The sequence below is a fragment of the Hemibagrus wyckioides genome, linkage group LG06 (genome assembly GCF_019097595.1).
Source record: "Hemibagrus wyckioides isolate EC202008001 linkage group LG06, SWU_Hwy_1.0, whole genome shotgun sequence".
Classification (NCBI taxonomy): domain Eukaryota; kingdom Metazoa; phylum Chordata; class Actinopteri; order Siluriformes; family Bagridae; genus Hemibagrus; species Hemibagrus wyckioides.
This window is the reverse complement of record NC_080715.1, coordinates 35,180,476-35,196,811: the sequence shown is the minus strand read 5'-3', so window position 1 is coordinate 35,196,811 and position 16,336 is coordinate 35,180,476. Positions and strand designations below refer to the sequence as shown.

Sequence of the window (16,336 nt, the reverse complement as noted above, 5' to 3'; positions counted from 1 at the left end):
ACTTCCTTTACATGTAAAGTATTTTTGTTTTAAATATTGAAAGACTATAAATGCTGCTAACTGTAGTTTTTGTCCTTGTCCAATCAGGGAGAGAGAAGTTGCTGAGACTCATGTGAAGGAGTTAAAGGACCAGCTGGAGACAGAACAGTATTTCACAGTATGTTTGGCATGTTTTGTGTCCTCTTTATGTTGTAATGCAGCGGTCCCCAACCTTTTTTGTACCATGGATCGGTTTGATACTGGACCATTTTTCCAGGGGGCGGGGGGGTCAAGGGGCTGACATTTGTTTTTGGGTCATTTTAGCGTGGGTTAGCTTGCAGACTGATGTATGGAAAAACCCCCAACTGAGTCAAATTCAGAAGTGTGGTGCGGTTGGAAGTGGCAATTTTTTTGAAATAAAACACATATAATCGTAAGTTATATATAGAAAATGATAAGTTTATTGATTCTTTGCAGCCTGGTACCAAATGATTCACAGCCAAGGTACCAGTCCGCGGCCCGGTGGTAGGGGACCCCTGTTGTAATGCTTTAATGCATTCAATAAATCTGCAGTTTGATTTATTATTAAACTGTAATAAAAAAAATTCACCAAAGGCTTCTGACCAATCAGGATCCAGTATTCAAGAGTGCTGTGGCAAACCAAACAAATTCCTATAGTCCAGATGTAGTCCAATAACAGATGTAAATAAATCTGAAATAATTGGACTGTTACACTACTGCTGTCTGTAACATCTCTGTTCTTACAGAAACTATACAAAACTCAGATCCTAGAGCTGAAGGAAGACTGTGATGAAAAGACTAAACTCTACCAGGACACACAGCGGAGACTGGAGGACCTTCAGGAAGAAAGGTGTGTTTATCTGTACTTATTTATTTATTTATTTCTTGAAACACGTCCTATCATATTTATGCCATAATTTTATACATCTGGCTCTAATATCACAAAAGTATCCCTGTTATATAGTCAGGACTGATGTTCCTGAGCCTGATGCAAATTCTCCTCTGACAGTTGACTTAAGATCCAGTACATACTGAATTATATTTTTGTTGTTAGAAGGTCCCTTTTGTCCTAACTGACATATAATGTGCCATGAGGGTTAGGGTTAGTAATAATTCGATCAGGGAAAGCACTGTAAAGGCTTGTGGGTCCTCAGGTACTGCAGACTACAAAGGTTCAAGCCACTTAGATGAGGATGAGGTTTCCTTTTGAGTCTGGGTCCTCTCAAGGTTTCTTCCTCATGTCGTCTCCGGGAGTTTTTCCTTTAATTGAACTTATTCCAAATGGTACAGGAATTATATTTTTACTCATTTGATTAACCGAGTATTTATTCAGACGAGTATTTTAACATTTATTTGAATAAAAATTTGGTTATATTTACCATCTCTTAGTAGAAATTGAAATTATGTGAAAATATTTAAATACTTAATACTATGTTATTAGTTTATTAGATGTGTTATTAGTTTCATCCAGTCAAATTCCACAGTAGTTTTGTGTTGGTTTGATTGCAAAATGTATCACACTTATTTGCTGAATGTAACACAACTCCCTTGACTCCATCTAGTGGCTTTCAGCGTTAATCAGCAGAGATACAGTCTACTAATGAATCTAATCCATTGGGTAGTAATCAGGAAGTCGGGAAAATCCTCCCTAAGACAAGCTGTAATGAAGTGTGTGGATTTCTGCAGGGACTCTCTGGCCTCACAGCTGGAGGCGAGCCTGACAAAAGCCGACTCGGAGCAGCTGGCACGCTCCATTGCTGAGGAGCAGTACTCAGACCTGGAGAAAGAGAAGATCATGAAAGAGCTGGAGATTAAAGACATGATGGCCAGACACCGGCAGGAGCTCAGTGAAAAGGATAACACTATCAGTTCGGTGAGACAAAGAGAGAGATAAACACTGTCTTAAAAAGTTTTGTGGGTTTTTTTTGCACATAAAAATATGTTAAAATACAGCTTTATTCACTCAAATAAATACTTATCCGTAAATAACAGACAATCACAAGCACAACATCTGATCAAATCTCAAGAAATTTAAGTTTAAAGTTAAACAAGCTTATATTTGTTTTGTAATCTCATAAAGATTTAATAAATGTAAATATAGTTATTTTTTTTATTTTATTAATTCTTTGTGATTGAAAAAGAACATGGTGTCACATTATTCCTGTTCAGACGGTTCAGTGGATCTGGATCAGTATTCCTACTTCAGGAGGGAATGCTGATCCTGGAAATACACAGGTTCCCTGCTGCACAGCCCAGGCTTTTCCCAGGTCCTTGTGGGTGGGGCTATATTAGTGGACAAACCATTTATGTTCTGTTTAAATAGAAATGAAACTCTGAGGTGATAAAGGCGTCATGTAAAGCATTGGTTTCGTTCTGAGTTAGCAGTCTTATGGTGGATGCAATGACATCAAATGAAATGATAGAGAAATGGATGTTGAGTGGCATACAGAAAACCATGTCTGAGAAAAACATTTCTGAAAAATATAAAAACATTTTCTCCGTTTGTCTTTAAGTGGAACTGACTATCACAATTCGTCGGTACAAGCAGATGAATGAGTAATGACGCAGCAGGTTCATGTCCCAAATGTTTCTAGTGCACATAGGTCTGCACTTTCTGTTGAGAAGTGGAGGACTGCAGTGGACTGCAGTTTAACAGAAGAGAAAGAGATTAAATGGAGGAACTGATCCGGACCTCTCTTTCTCTCTGTGTGTGTGTGTGTGTGTGTGTAGCTAGAGGAGTCGAACCGCACTCTGACAGTGGATGTAGCCAACCTGGCCAATGAGAAAGAGGAGCTCAATAACCAACTCAAAGATCTTCAACAGCGTGAGTGCAGCATTTTATCCAACACATAGGACATTCGGGATAAATATTAGAGATAAATGCAGCTTAATTTTAAATTTTATAATTTTATTCTATGTTTTTATACTTCTTTAAAGCTACTTTGAGATGTTATACATTGTTAGAAACGCTATAGAAATAAAGGGAAATTGAAACAAATACAGAATTCTCTGATTTATCAGCTTTCAACTTTTTGTGTTTATTTCTATAGATGTTTATTTATACAGATGTTTTGTGTGGATCTTTATACATTTAAGATACATAATTCAACCTTAAGGACCAGCACTTTATTCTAAAAGGTCCAAAATTGGTCCAAAATATAGAACAGTACTCTTAGCAGTTTGAGCCCAGTGACTCTTTTTTTAGTGTGTGCTATATCAGGAAAATACCCATACAATAGAAGTGCTTTTCTTTCCATACATAATATCATCTATCCCCAAATAACCTTTTTAAGAAAGTAATAAGTGGTGGTTTGTTGTAGAAAGGTTGATTGTGCATTAAAGGATATAATAAACATAAATAATAAACATATTCTTCTGGCTAATGTTAAGATGTTTTTTTGGAAAACAGAGCTGGAAAAAGCCAAAGATGATGAGAAGCAGCTTAGCATCATGAAACTGTCCTTCGAGAAGCAACTTCAGACTGAGCGAACACTCAAGATCCAGGTGGGTCTGATTTATTCCCCTGTAATAATATGCAAGTGACATAAACAGATTTATCTCAAAAACATATTTAAATGTGTACAGAAAGTTTGTTTATTTACTGGAGCTTTTTTACTTCAGAACCAACAATAACTCTAATAGATTTAATTTTAAAACCTGTGTAATTCAAGTGAGCAGTCAGTGTCCATCTTTAATAAAGGTGGACAGACCATTTTTTTTTATTAACATTTGTATTTTTAGATTTTTAAAATAATATCCCTATCAAAACTCAAAGGCATCAATCTGAACTCCTCACAGCAGCCTGGCTTTCTGTGATCAGGTGATTCTGTGATCAGGTGAAACCTAACACACTCAAAAGATTAAATACTTCGGTTTTGTTGTCTGTAGCCTGGAAAATACATCAGATCTGATTATGGCTGAATGAAAAAAAAAAAAGGTGAAAAATTAGGTGTTGGTGAATTTGTTTCTTTATTTTGACGTCTGTTTTAAGAAAACATACATAAAGAAACACAGAAATAATGTGGAAATATTTTATAAGCTTCCTGCTGAGCTCATGTTGGAAACCAGCTTAACAAACACTGTGGTAAAAACAGTCACAATAAAACACATGTAAATAAACGAAATCCTCGCTAACAAAATGTAAGGAAGTGAATGTCCAGTTTAGGTCATGTTGTTGGATAGTTATGTGCTTTAGTAAAATGGACAAAGCCTAATCAATCCAGCTGTTTTCTCACTTTTAAAGGTAACTGGATTTGAGAAACATGCATAAATGAGTCACTCTCTCCGCAGTGGCAGTCAGGATCACCTTGCTTTCTGTGTCATGTTGCTGAAGCTGTGTAATGTTAGCATGTTTGATGCTCTACTCTCTCCTCACCCCGTTCAGGCTGTTAACAAGCTAGCAGAGATAATGAACAGGAAGGATCTGGTGCGCGGCGTTCACCATGCAGATGACGGCAGTCTGAGAAGGAAGGAGAAGGAAAACAGGAAGTTGCAGCTAGAACTGCGATCTGAGCGAGAAAAGCTCAACAGTACCATCATCAAATACCAGAAAGAGATCAGTGAGATGCAGGCTGTAAGTAAAAATATCTCAGAACATGGTTTTATATATAAAATATGGGCCAAGGGCTCATTTCCTGTGGATCTGTGCGTTCAGTAGAATTCTGAATGTGTGTGTGTTTGTGTTCCTGTTGTAGACAATAACAGAGGAGTCGCAGACCCGTGTGGAGCTGCAGATGGCTTTGCACAGCAAGGACAGCGATATCGAGCGTCTGCGCAGTCAGTTAACTTCACTTAGCATCCATTCCTTAGACACAACCAGCATCAGCAGCATGAGCAATGAGCCGGACACTGATGAGCCTTACCCAGGTATCAGTTAACACACACACACACTAAACACATGATTCACAATTCCCCTCTTTGCTCCTCTGTCTTTCTCTCCGAGTCTTTCCATCTTCTACCTAGCCACACTGAAGCTCTAATTATGATGTTTCCTGTTTCTTTTATTTAAAACATCTTCTCTATCTCTTCTCCTGTCCCTGTGGTTGCACGGCAGTGCGCATCACACAAACACAATCCTCAGAGTCCATGTCGTTCACATACCAGCGAAGCTCCAAGCGGGTGTGTATAGACACCCGGCCGAGTCTCATGTGCCCCCTCTTCCCTTCTGAGCTTGATGAAGAGGATGATGAGGAAGAGAGGGGGCAGCCTCGGCTGGCTTTGTGTTACGAGAGGCCGGCGGACGTTGAACCTGCAGGTGACCCTGCATGGAGTTGTGCACGTGTGCAAATGCCTTTAAGATCACACTCCAGTCCCCATGACTAACAACCACTAACATGAGAACAGAATGGTGTTGTCTTCAATTTTAAAAACTATATCATTTCTGCTGTAAAGTAGACTTGCTTTTTTCTTGACTTCCTAGTCCTTACTGCATACCTTTATATCTACACAACCCCAAACAGACATCCATAAATTATATTATAGACAAAACACACAATACTCTACAATGAAGCGAGGCTGGGGCTGATATCCTTAAAGACTGTAGATTTGGAACAGTCATGTTAGTTGATCTCACAAAGTTGAAACACAACTTATTTTAATTTTTAGTATTTTTCAGCCCCATTAAAAATTTATAACACATGAATAAATTTAAAAGATAAACGTATGAACAATGTGAAATATTTACTCATCCCCCACAAATGTGTTTGGAAAAGTATACTGACTTTATATTTTCAAATATTTATTTTATTGTTGTATCAACAAACTATTTGTTCAGAGAGACAGAACCGTAAGTTGCACTACATCACTCTTATTATGCCATCACAGAAATCTTGTCATATAGTGAATTGTTTAATAGCTTCATTACTGAGCTATGAGATAAAATATTAGCTTTCAGCTCTCGCATCTAATTTCATGTCCTGCAATTTGGGACAAACCTTATCCCATAATCTGGAGCTGACTAAAATCCTTCACAGGTGTGTTTTTACCTCAGATTGTGATCTGTAATGATTCCTAAATCCACACATTATTCTTCGTGTCGATTACAGACAATAGTCTGCAGGGCTGGTTGTCTCTTCCAAGCAAGAACACCAAGAGGTTTGGATGGGATAAGAAGGTAAAAAACATCATAAACATCTTAACTATAAATGTATTTCTATCCTCTTGACCTCTCTGAGTGTGTGTTATTCATGTGTCACTCGTAGTTCGTGGTGATGAGCAGTAAGAAGATCCTGTTCTATGACTCAGAGGAAGACCGGGATCTGGCCAAACCCTTCATGATCCTGGACATCGAGTGAGTGTGCACACATCACTGTCATGTAAAAATCAAATAAATACCAGGTCCATGTGCTAGGATCAGTATTTCATATCCGTATCATTTATTTCTCTATTAGCACAAAGAGTTATGCCAATAATATAATGCAATTTATAGCAAGTTTTATCGATGAAATAGTCAAAATTGATGTGGTGAAGGTAATGAAGGTAAAACTGAATGCTGTTAATGAGGTCTTGCCTATCACTTGATTTTTCATTTTAAATAAAACAGAGCTGTGTTTTTTCTTGAATCAAACTGTAAATTGCAGCAGTTTTACACGCATCATGTCTTCACACCTCTTCATGTGTTTAGTATGAACTTGTGTCTCACTCACTCTAATATAATTGTTGAATATGACCCATAGCTTCTGTTCTACCAACTTGTTCTGTTGCGTGCTGTGTTATATTGATGTGAGCATTACCATAAATATTGCGTTATTTAATCCTTTTCCTTTTGTTTTCTCTCAGTAAACTCTTCCATGTCCGACCTGTGACTCAAACAGATGTTTATCGTGCAGATATTAAAGAGATCCCTCGCATTTTCCAGGTATTGGTCGACAGTTTACAGTATTGCATCTTCTCTTTTCAAAGTGACAGATGACCTGTTACTTGCTGATGACCATTTAGGTCTTTAGCTTTTATTTATACCTGGAACCAGTGTTGTCCACACAGCTGCTGCTCACTGGATGTTTTTTGTTTTACGCAACAGTTTGTGTGAACTCCAGGAACCATCAGCAATTTTATGAAATATTCCAGTCACTGAGATTACAATAATCTCCCATGTCTGGTGTTTAAACATTAACTGAAGCTTTTTACCTGTCTCTACACGATTATATATCTTGCACTACTGCATTAATCACTAGTGCATGAACAGTGGTAGCTCAAGTGGTTAAGTCTATGGGTGGTTGATTGGAAGATCACCACCAAACTGCCACCGTTGGGCCCCTAAGCAAGGCCTATCAATTAACCCTATCTGCTCCAGGAAGGCTGTGTCATGGCTGACCCTGTGCTCCAACCCGAACTTCCAAAGTTGGTATCATTCTCAGTCAAAAAAAGACAAACCTCTCTTTCTCTCTCTAATGAACATATTTGTTCCTGAAGCTCTTGACCTGTCTCTAGGTGATCTTATGCTACAGCCACATTGGATAATTGCATGAAACAGCAGGAGTATAAGTGTTCCTATTAAATTGGCTAGTGAAATTATGCATTATGCAGTGTCAACAGTAAACAGGCCTAATTGTATGTATATATTTGATTGACTTTTTGATCTCTAACATCTTTTGTCCCTTTCTGTTTAGATCCTATATGCCAACGAGGGTGAGAGCAAGAATCAGGAAGCAGGCGTGGAGCTTTTGGCAGCCGAGAGGTCAGCCTACATCTCTTACAAAGGCCATGAGCTTGTGACCACGCTCTACCACTTCCCCTCCAACTGTGAGGCATGTACTCGACCCCTCTGGAATGTCTTCAAGCCCCCACCAGCTGTGGAGTGCCGTCGCTGTCACGTCAAATGCCACAAAGACCACCTAGACCTCAAGGAGGAAGTGCTTGCACCCTGCAAAGGTCAGAAAGCCATAATAGCTATGGACTGTGATTTAGAAAGATTGAATCAGTCAAACTGCATACACGGGTGTGTACAGTGTACATGTGGGGGGAAAATGTGCATGGTGTTTAATCTGCTGCAAAATGCCCTGAATAATCTATTTCACATAATAGATCTTTACATACAATCCACAAGACAATATAATAACTTGATGTGGGCCTTTTTCTGGGACCACCAGGACTCTGAAGCTGCTGAGCATTTCAACCTCCATTGCTGCTGATACTGAGGATTGTGAAGTCGTGGTGGTTTGTGAAGTCGTCCTGAGTTAGTTTACTTTGTATCTGCCCCCTTTCTTTGGTTCTCTCACCTCCTCCTCATTGGCTTTCTCATCGTTTTTAAGATTTAGGATCAGCAAACCTAACAAATTTGGGTGTTGGCCATGCAGTCATGTGTGACCTGCAGCTTATTAAAGTAGTTAGAACCTTGAGGAGCTCCTGTATTGGGACTTTTCCAGGGGAGATCTTTCTGCATAACTGCTGCAATGGCATCTGAGGTTGATTGGTTTGGTCTGGATGCAGAGTGATGAATATCCAGTTTGGCTGGAATAGTGCATATTGTTAATGGGTGCCATGACTTTAGGACTTTGGAACAGTGATGATGATGATTTGTTGATATGAAACATGAAGCCTGAGCAAGTAAGGGGTTGAATATATCCATCAGGATGTCAGAACTGGCATGCACATTCTCTGAGTACCTGGACTGGTATGTTGTTTGGTCCAGCAGCCGTAAATGGATTGACCCTCTGCAGAGTTCTGATTACATCTGTTGCTGTCAACAGATAGTGGCTGTTCACCTGGAAGAGATGCAGGCTTGGTAGCTGATGTGTTGAGTGATGCATTGCTCAAAGCCAAATCATGAAGTGAAGCATCACTAGTTTCAGGTTGATTAGTGACTTTACTCCCATAGTGTTTGCTTTGTTAATTGTTCCTGGATCTTCTGTGACCATAGGTGACCTGCTCAGATGGCTGTTATGTCATCTTTTGTTTTAGTCATTAATCAGAAAGTATACCTCTGTATTTATGAGGGTTTCATCAGAACTCAATATGGTCTAGTGGTCAGGATTCCTTGTTCACACCCAAAGAATGCAGGTTTTGACCTATCCTCATTTCTAAGTCACTTTGGATAAAAACATCTGCTAAATGATTCAATAATACTGTAAATGATTCTTCTTGGCACATATATGGATGGGTTTGGTGTCAAGGCATCCTCAAGGTCACCATGGTGTGGAAGCTTCACAAGCTTCTCAAGGCCTTTAATTCACAACAACGTCAACAAGGAACAGCAATGGTTCAGCCACTACCATCAGATACATGTGGATTTAAAATGATGTGTAATTCTTTTTCCTTGTCATTTGCAGTGAACTATGGCACGGCAAAAGAGTTGCTACTGCTGGCTAGCTCTTCAGCTGAGCAGCAGAAATGGATCACTCGTCTTCTCAAGAGAATCCCACGCAAACCTCCTACCCAGAGTGCAGCAGCCCCTCAAGAGTCTCCAGTGGTGACACTGCCCTCACCGCTTCCCTCGCCCCATCTCTCTCCACGAAACTCACCCAAACTCACCTCCAGAGGAGCCATCAGAGTGCACAGCAGAGGCCCACCACCCAACAGCAAGCCCAGGTCAGTCTTCTTCCTATATGAGATGTAGAAAATGTATGTTAAAACACCCAATATACCTTAACTTCATCAACATTATTAGCAATAATAAACACTTTCAAAGCACATCTTTGGTATTTCTGTGTACATTTATTATTTGTTGTTTTACTGTTAGTCCTGTATTTTTGTGCTGTTGAAGCTTTGCCTCAAATTTTAATTATTAGAACATTAAACGATAATCTCCAACTATTATTAGAGTAATTGATTAATGCTTTGTAGCCATAGAGTAACTTCCCTCAGTTGTCTGGTTCTCTCTTCATGTTGTGTGGCTGTGATGTTTTAGTGTATTTTTCCACCCTTATGTTTTCCACAGGGTTTTGTTGAAACTACATGATAAGTCAGGGAGAGTTTTTAGCTTTATCTAACACCCAGGAGTACAGTATAGTGATCAGTATTTACGGTCCTGGGTGATCATGTCGGCATGCAGTAGTGAGGAATCTTATAGTAATTACCTTGATTTCTCCATTAATTACCAACTGCACTCATTTCATACTAATTCAAAATGATAGACAAGCTGTCGTGTTTATTGAAGCACACTGAATGATGTACAAATCAGTGCTACGACATCAACATTGCCATTCAACTGATAACGAAGAATAACCGATGAGCTTCAGTTGCATGGACGCTTTCATTAACCCGTTATTTACGTTTTTTCATTACTGATACACATGACATCCCCCTGTTTACTCATAGACATCTAATTTACATAAAAAAATGCCTTAGTTTATGTAAGTGATGTATCAGTAAGATGATAAACTGAATCTAGGTTCCAGTCTGAGGAAAGAAGTAAATGGTAAGAGAGGAAAAATTCGAAATTTATAGAAAATATTTTCCATTACCGAGCATATGACCACTTATAGATCATTACATTTACATTCACTTATAGAGCATTTCTCCATTTCATCAGTATTTCTGGAATATCTTGCATCACTTCATGCGTGTTTTGAGTTATGTCTTGTTGCATCATGCAGTTGTCCAGGTCCTGAGGCTGTAAAAGCTGACCCCAGCCGTCATGCTTTTTGCTGCTCCAAAGACATGCAGTTCTCTTTTCCTCTTCAGACATAGAGTTGTGTTTGAGCATGAAGACTACAAGTGCAGAAATCCCAGCAATTCCAGAAATCCATGAACGTTTTCCTTTTCTTTTAACTAAATGAATAAAAAATACAGTGAGGGAAAAAAGTATTTGATCCCCTGCTGATTTTGTTCGTTTGCCTACTGACAATGAAATGATCAGTCTGTAATTTTAATGGTAGGTGTATTTGAACAGTGAGAGGCAGAAGAACAACAAAAAAATCCAGAAAAACACATTTCAGAAAAGTTCTACATTGATTTGCATTTTAATGAGTGAAATAAGTATTTGATCCCCTATCAATCAGAAAGATTTCTGGCTCCCAGGTGTCTTTTATACAGGTAAGGAGCTCTTAATGCTCGGGGAGTGCTCTTAATCTCAGCTCGTTACCTGTATGAAAGACACCCTGTCCACAGAAGGAAGCAATCAATCAGATTCCAAACTCTCCATCATGGCCAAGACCAAAGAGGTGTCCATGGATGTCAGGGACAAGATTGTAGACCTACACAAGGCTGGAATGAGCTACAAGACCATCGCCAAGCAGCTTGGTGAGAAGGTGACAACAGTTTATTCCCGATTATTGCGATTATTCCAAATGGAAGAAACACAAAAGGACTGTCAATCTTCCTCGGTCTGGGGCTCCATGCAAGATCTCACCTCATGGAGTTTCAATCATCATGAGAATGGCGAGGAATCAGCCCAGAATTACACTGGAGGATTTTGTCAATGATCTCAAGGCAGCTGGGACCACAGTCACCAAGAAAACAATTGGTAACACACTACGCCATGAAAGACTGAAATCCAGTAGCGCCCGCAAGGTCCCCCTGCTAAAGAAAGCACATGTACAGGCTCATCTGAAGTTTGCCAGTGAACATCTGAATGATTCAGAGGTCATGTGGTCAAATGAGAGCAAAATCCAGCTCTTTGGCATCAACTCAACTCACCGTGTTTGGAGGAGGAGGAATGCTGCCTATGACTCCAAGAAGACCATCCCCACCGTTAAACATGGAGGTGGAAACATTATGCTTCGGGGGTGTTTTTCTGCTAAGGGGACAGGACAACCGCACCACATCAAAGGGACGATGGACGGAGCCATGTACCGTCAAATCTTGAGTGAGAACCTCCTTCCCTCAGCCAGGGCATTGAAAATGGGTCGTGGATGCAAAGAGGAGTGGGCCCAAATTCCTTGAGATGTGAGATGTGTGCAAACCTGGTGGCCAACTACAAGAAATGTCTGATGTCTGTGATTGCCAACAAGGGTTTGGCACCAAGTACTAAGTCATGTTTTGCAAAGGGGTCAAATACTTATTTCACTCAATAAAATGCAAATCAATGTATAACTTTTTTGAAATGTGTTTTTCTGGATTTTTTTGTTGTTATTCTGTCTCTCACTGTTCAGATAAACCTACCATTAATATTACAGACTGATCATTTCTTTGTCAGTGGGCAAACGTACAAAATCAGCAGGGGACCAAATACTTTTTTCCCCCTCACTGTAGTTATAGTAAATAGTTACTTCTACACATAGCAGCAGTCACTTGATGTGTAATCACCAGCAGCTGTAGAGTATTTCATGTTAAAGCTTAAATCCAAGGTGAACTGCTTTTTCCTTTCTCTACAGTATTAGCTCCTAATGTCATGCATCTGCTTAATAACACTTGGCTGGATGCTTCATCTTCACAGAAAAAAATATGCAGCAGATTTTCATCTCACCTTATTAAGCCAACATCTAATATTTACCTTCTAATGTAGAGTCATATTTTCTTTAAACTCCAAATGTGCAAATTTCACGTGTATCTATATCTTTAAAAAGGAATCTGAATCATTTAGCAAATTTACAGGTAGAAAAAGAACCAGGAATAATTACAACTGATTAAATTACTTTAGTTTTTATAAAAGTTTGTGTTATTTATGGTAAACTGGAGAGATGGTAGTTTTTACATTTAAATTATTTATACAGATATCAGAGATCAATACACCGACCAGGCATAACATTATGACCACCTGCCTAATATTGTGTTGGTCCCCCTTTTGCTGCCAAAACAGTCCTGACCCATCATGCACTGTGTATTCTGACACCTTTCTATCAGAACCAACATTAACTTCTTCACCAATCTGAGCAACAGTAGCTCGTCTGTTGGATCGGATCACACGGGCCAGCCTTCACTCCCCACGTGCATCAATGAGCCTTGGCCGCCTATGACCCTGTCGCCGGTTCACCACTGTTCCTTCCTTGGACCACTTTTGATAGATACTGACCACTGCAGACCAGGAACACCCCACAAGAGCTGCAGTTTTGGAGATGCTCTGATCCAGTCGTCTAGCCATCACAATTTGGCCCTTCATCAAACTCGCTCAAATCCTTACACTTGCCCATTTTTCCTGTTTCTAACACATCAACTTTGAGGACAAAATGTTCACTTGCTGCTTAATATATCCCACCCACTAACAGGTGCCATGATGAGGAGATCATCAGTGTTATTCACTTCACCTGTCACTGCTCATAATGTTATGGCTGACCGGTGTAAGACAAATTCAAATTCAAATTTTATTCATCACATACAAAATCACACACAGTATGACATGTAGTGAAATGCTTTTTATGACTGTCTTACATTTGAAGAAAGAAAAGAGTAAAAATTAAAGTATGTGGACATGAAAAGTAAAGGGATATAGTTAAAAATATATAGAGAAAAATAGGGAAAATTAAATGTAGAAATTAAAGACAAAATCAAGTAACTGTGATCCGATGTGAATTTTTAAAATTAAAATCGATTTTTTCTCCTGATGTGTACAGATGTTTTGCCCTGAAAGTCAATCACCATCATTTCTGTATACATCCAAATTGGAACACATTTATCCAAACTATTAACACAACGATTGTTAGATTGTAAAAGAAAAAATTTTTTGGATGATTTTGAATCGGTGCCATTTGATTCACTCTCTGTGCTGCAAACCTCCTTATAGCTCTGGCCCCATGCTCCGAATCATTCTCCACTGACCTCTGACTCCACTGACCTTTCACCTTCACTCTGTGGCGCTGTGTATGTGTGTTTGGACAGTAAGTATGCTGCAAACTGCAGTGCCACCTGGCTGCTTGCTTGTCCATGTTGCCTGACGAACTGAATTCACTAACATCACCTGCAGACACTGGGCTGAGTAAAATTAATCCCAAAACATCTGTATTTATTCACTGGCTTAGTTTAAAACATCCTCTTTAAGCATCATTAAACCCATTGTATTAAAATAAAATAAACGACCTTCACTGAAAAACCCCACCCACACAGAGTATTAAATAAAAAGTAAATAAATAAAATGATAAAAATTCAGCAGCAGATTATTTAATGCAAGATAAAGAAAGGAGCTTTTCCATAACCCACGTTCCCCTGCTCCTGTTCCAGCGTGATAGAGTTTGACCTGAAGGCCTGGGGTTGGGCTCTTCATGATGATGATGATGATGATGATGATGATGATGATGATGATGAAGTGTTTGACTTCTGAAGATGTGGGAGACCGCAGGGTAACCACTGTGTCTCGTTAACCATGCGTTGGCTTACAGCTCGGTGTGTGTGTGTTCTCCTGTGGTGGGTTCAGACATGTGAAAGTGTCCTGTTAGAGATTGTGGAATACTAATAAGTTAATGGCATGGTTCATATAGAAGACAAAGGGATAATCCAGTGTATTTTAATGTAATGTACTGGAATTTTTTTTCTTAGTGCATTGACAAGAATTTCCAATTTCACTCGACATTTTCTTGAAAAAAGAGAAAAGTCAGGATGAGTGAAACTTAAAAAGTTCAACAGATCTCCAGGGGCAGTTATTAGGACGTCACTCATCACTTGTGTGGCTTATCTTTATAAACCTGTAGAATTAACCCTGAACAAACAAGAATAATAAAAAAAAATCTTAATAAAGTGTGAATAATTATAGAATTATATTTTCCTCTGTTGCTTCAGTTGCCTTAAATGTCACCAATCCTTCACAAAAGTCTTCTCTGTTTCATTCTCAGACCTTTGACATAAATGTTGTACTTACAGTTTGCACTACATTGGTGTGTGAAATATTATCATCTCCCCTGCCATTATGGCTGAATTTCAAACAAATAATTCAATTCGATTATATTTTATTTGTATAGGGCTTTTAACAAATGGACACTGTCTCAAAGCAGCTTTATAGAAATATAAGAAATATAGAACAAAAAGTTCAGATTTATTTTTCAGTTTATTTGTATATTTATAGATATACAAATATACAAACACATTTTTTTTTCTTCATTTTTTTAAATTAAAAAAATATATATTTTTTTACAATTATTTGTATTTATTTCTAATGAGTAAGCAGTTCTTGTCTGTGTCACACACTGTCTGGGTTACAGAGATCTGGATTATCCCTTTTAATCTGTTTTAATGTTAGTTTTGGGAGGTTTGGTTGTAGCAAAGCAAATTGTGTTTGTGTGTGTGTGTGTGTGTGAGAGAGAGAGAGGCATTTGATGCATGGTACATTAATTTCTAAGCCGCACTGCTTTCCTGCAGCATGCTTGAGTTGTTACTAATCCAGTCATAAAGCAGATCCTAAACAAATTCCTTCTGCTTTCACAGCTGATGGACACCGGACTGGACTCAGCATCACGTAGCAGGAAGGGTAGTCACATGGCCAATCTACACTCAACTGAAGATGTGCCTTTATATGAAAAATTTTACACCAATAATATTACAGTGTAAACGTCTTTCAGAGTATTAAGACATGATATGATGGTGTGTGTGTGTGTGTTTAGTCATAAAACACAATGTATTTGTATATTCAAGTATGATCTATGTCTCGAAGGGAAACACTCGTGCAGTTTGCTGGACATGTCCTGAAAAAATCCTGATATTGTAAGATGCACTCTGCTGCACAGATTTGCAACTGGAATCATGCAAAAAGCAGAATACGCCATGCTGAACATGCGATCCAAATGATTTTCTTTAACCATGATGTCTGTATGTAGTAGAATAAGAAGTAAAAAAAAGCCACTGACTAAATATTTAACCAGATTTTAATAGAATTAATAAATGGTAGAATTATGAGGTGGTTTTGTCATTTGTGTGTGTGTACACTGTATGCATGCCATGTTTTAAAAAAAAATGCTATAACTATGCAGAACTATTAAAATTCATTATATTTCTTCCTGAATTAATAATGATACAGATGACAGGAATTTAATTACCGCACAAAAACTGTCATTAAATAATCTACTTTGGGTGTGAAATTTTCTCCCTTTTTTCACTTCAGTGATCAGACTGGACTGGATACATAAACATCTGTGTGTTAATTTTAGACAGACAGACAGACAAACAGACAGACAGACAGACAGACAGACAGATAGATAGATAGATAGATAGATAGATAGATAGATAGATAGATAGATAGATAGATAGATAGATAGATAGATAGATAGATAGACAGACAGACAGACAGACAGACAGACTAAAATACTTTTCTTATGAACTGCAGTCTTGGTGTATATATAACATTATATCTATTATCTTGGTGATATAAATAACATTATACAGTCATGTCTAAGGGCAACTAAATAACAGGACTGAAGTTTTTACCTGGACTAGTTTTGGTCTCACATCCCACTGCCTGCTGCACTACACTCAATAGATGAAGATTGCTTTGCTTTATGAACTAGAAAACGCATTACTCCTACATTTAATATTAAAT

At 38.5% G+C, this 16,336-nt stretch overlaps 1 protein-coding gene across 4 annotated transcripts in view; it reads left to right on the top strand.

The window, feature by feature from the left end:
- The window catches only part of LOC131355265 (rho-associated protein kinase 2-like), a 51,756-nt gene extending 35,878 nt beyond the window's left edge, over positions 1–15,878 (top strand). The window contains exons 20-34 of one of the 4 annotated variants that reach the window (XR_009204844.1): positions 88–157; positions 747–850; positions 1,687–1,873; positions 2,731–2,824; positions 3,410–3,504; positions 4,385–4,573; positions 4,695–4,866; positions 5,054–5,254; positions 6,045–6,112; positions 6,201–6,289; positions 6,778–6,856; positions 7,608–7,869; positions 9,267–9,525; positions 13,598–13,691; positions 15,229–15,878. Coding sequence is in view for 3 of the 4 variants with exons in the window: in XM_058393602.1 (XP_058249585.1) it covers positions 88–157; positions 747–850; positions 1,687–1,873; positions 2,731–2,824; positions 3,410–3,504; positions 4,385–4,573; positions 4,695–4,866; positions 5,054–5,254; positions 6,045–6,112; positions 6,201–6,289; positions 6,778–6,856; positions 7,608–7,869; positions 9,267–9,525; positions 14,032–14,131 (1,969 nt within the window). In the remaining variant the exon portion in view is untranslated. Of the gene's footprint in view, positions 1–87; positions 158–746; positions 851–1,686; positions 1,874–2,730; positions 2,825–3,409; positions 3,505–4,384; positions 4,574–4,694; positions 4,867–5,053; positions 5,255–6,044; positions 6,113–6,200; positions 6,290–6,777; positions 6,857–7,607; positions 7,870–9,266; positions 9,526–13,597; positions 13,692–14,031; positions 14,819–15,228 lie in introns of those variants that run through there. The other 3 variants (XM_058393603.1, XM_058393602.1, XM_058393604.1) reach the window with 3 other exon arrangements.
- The last annotated feature ends 458 nt before the right edge of the window (positions 15,879–16,336 follow it).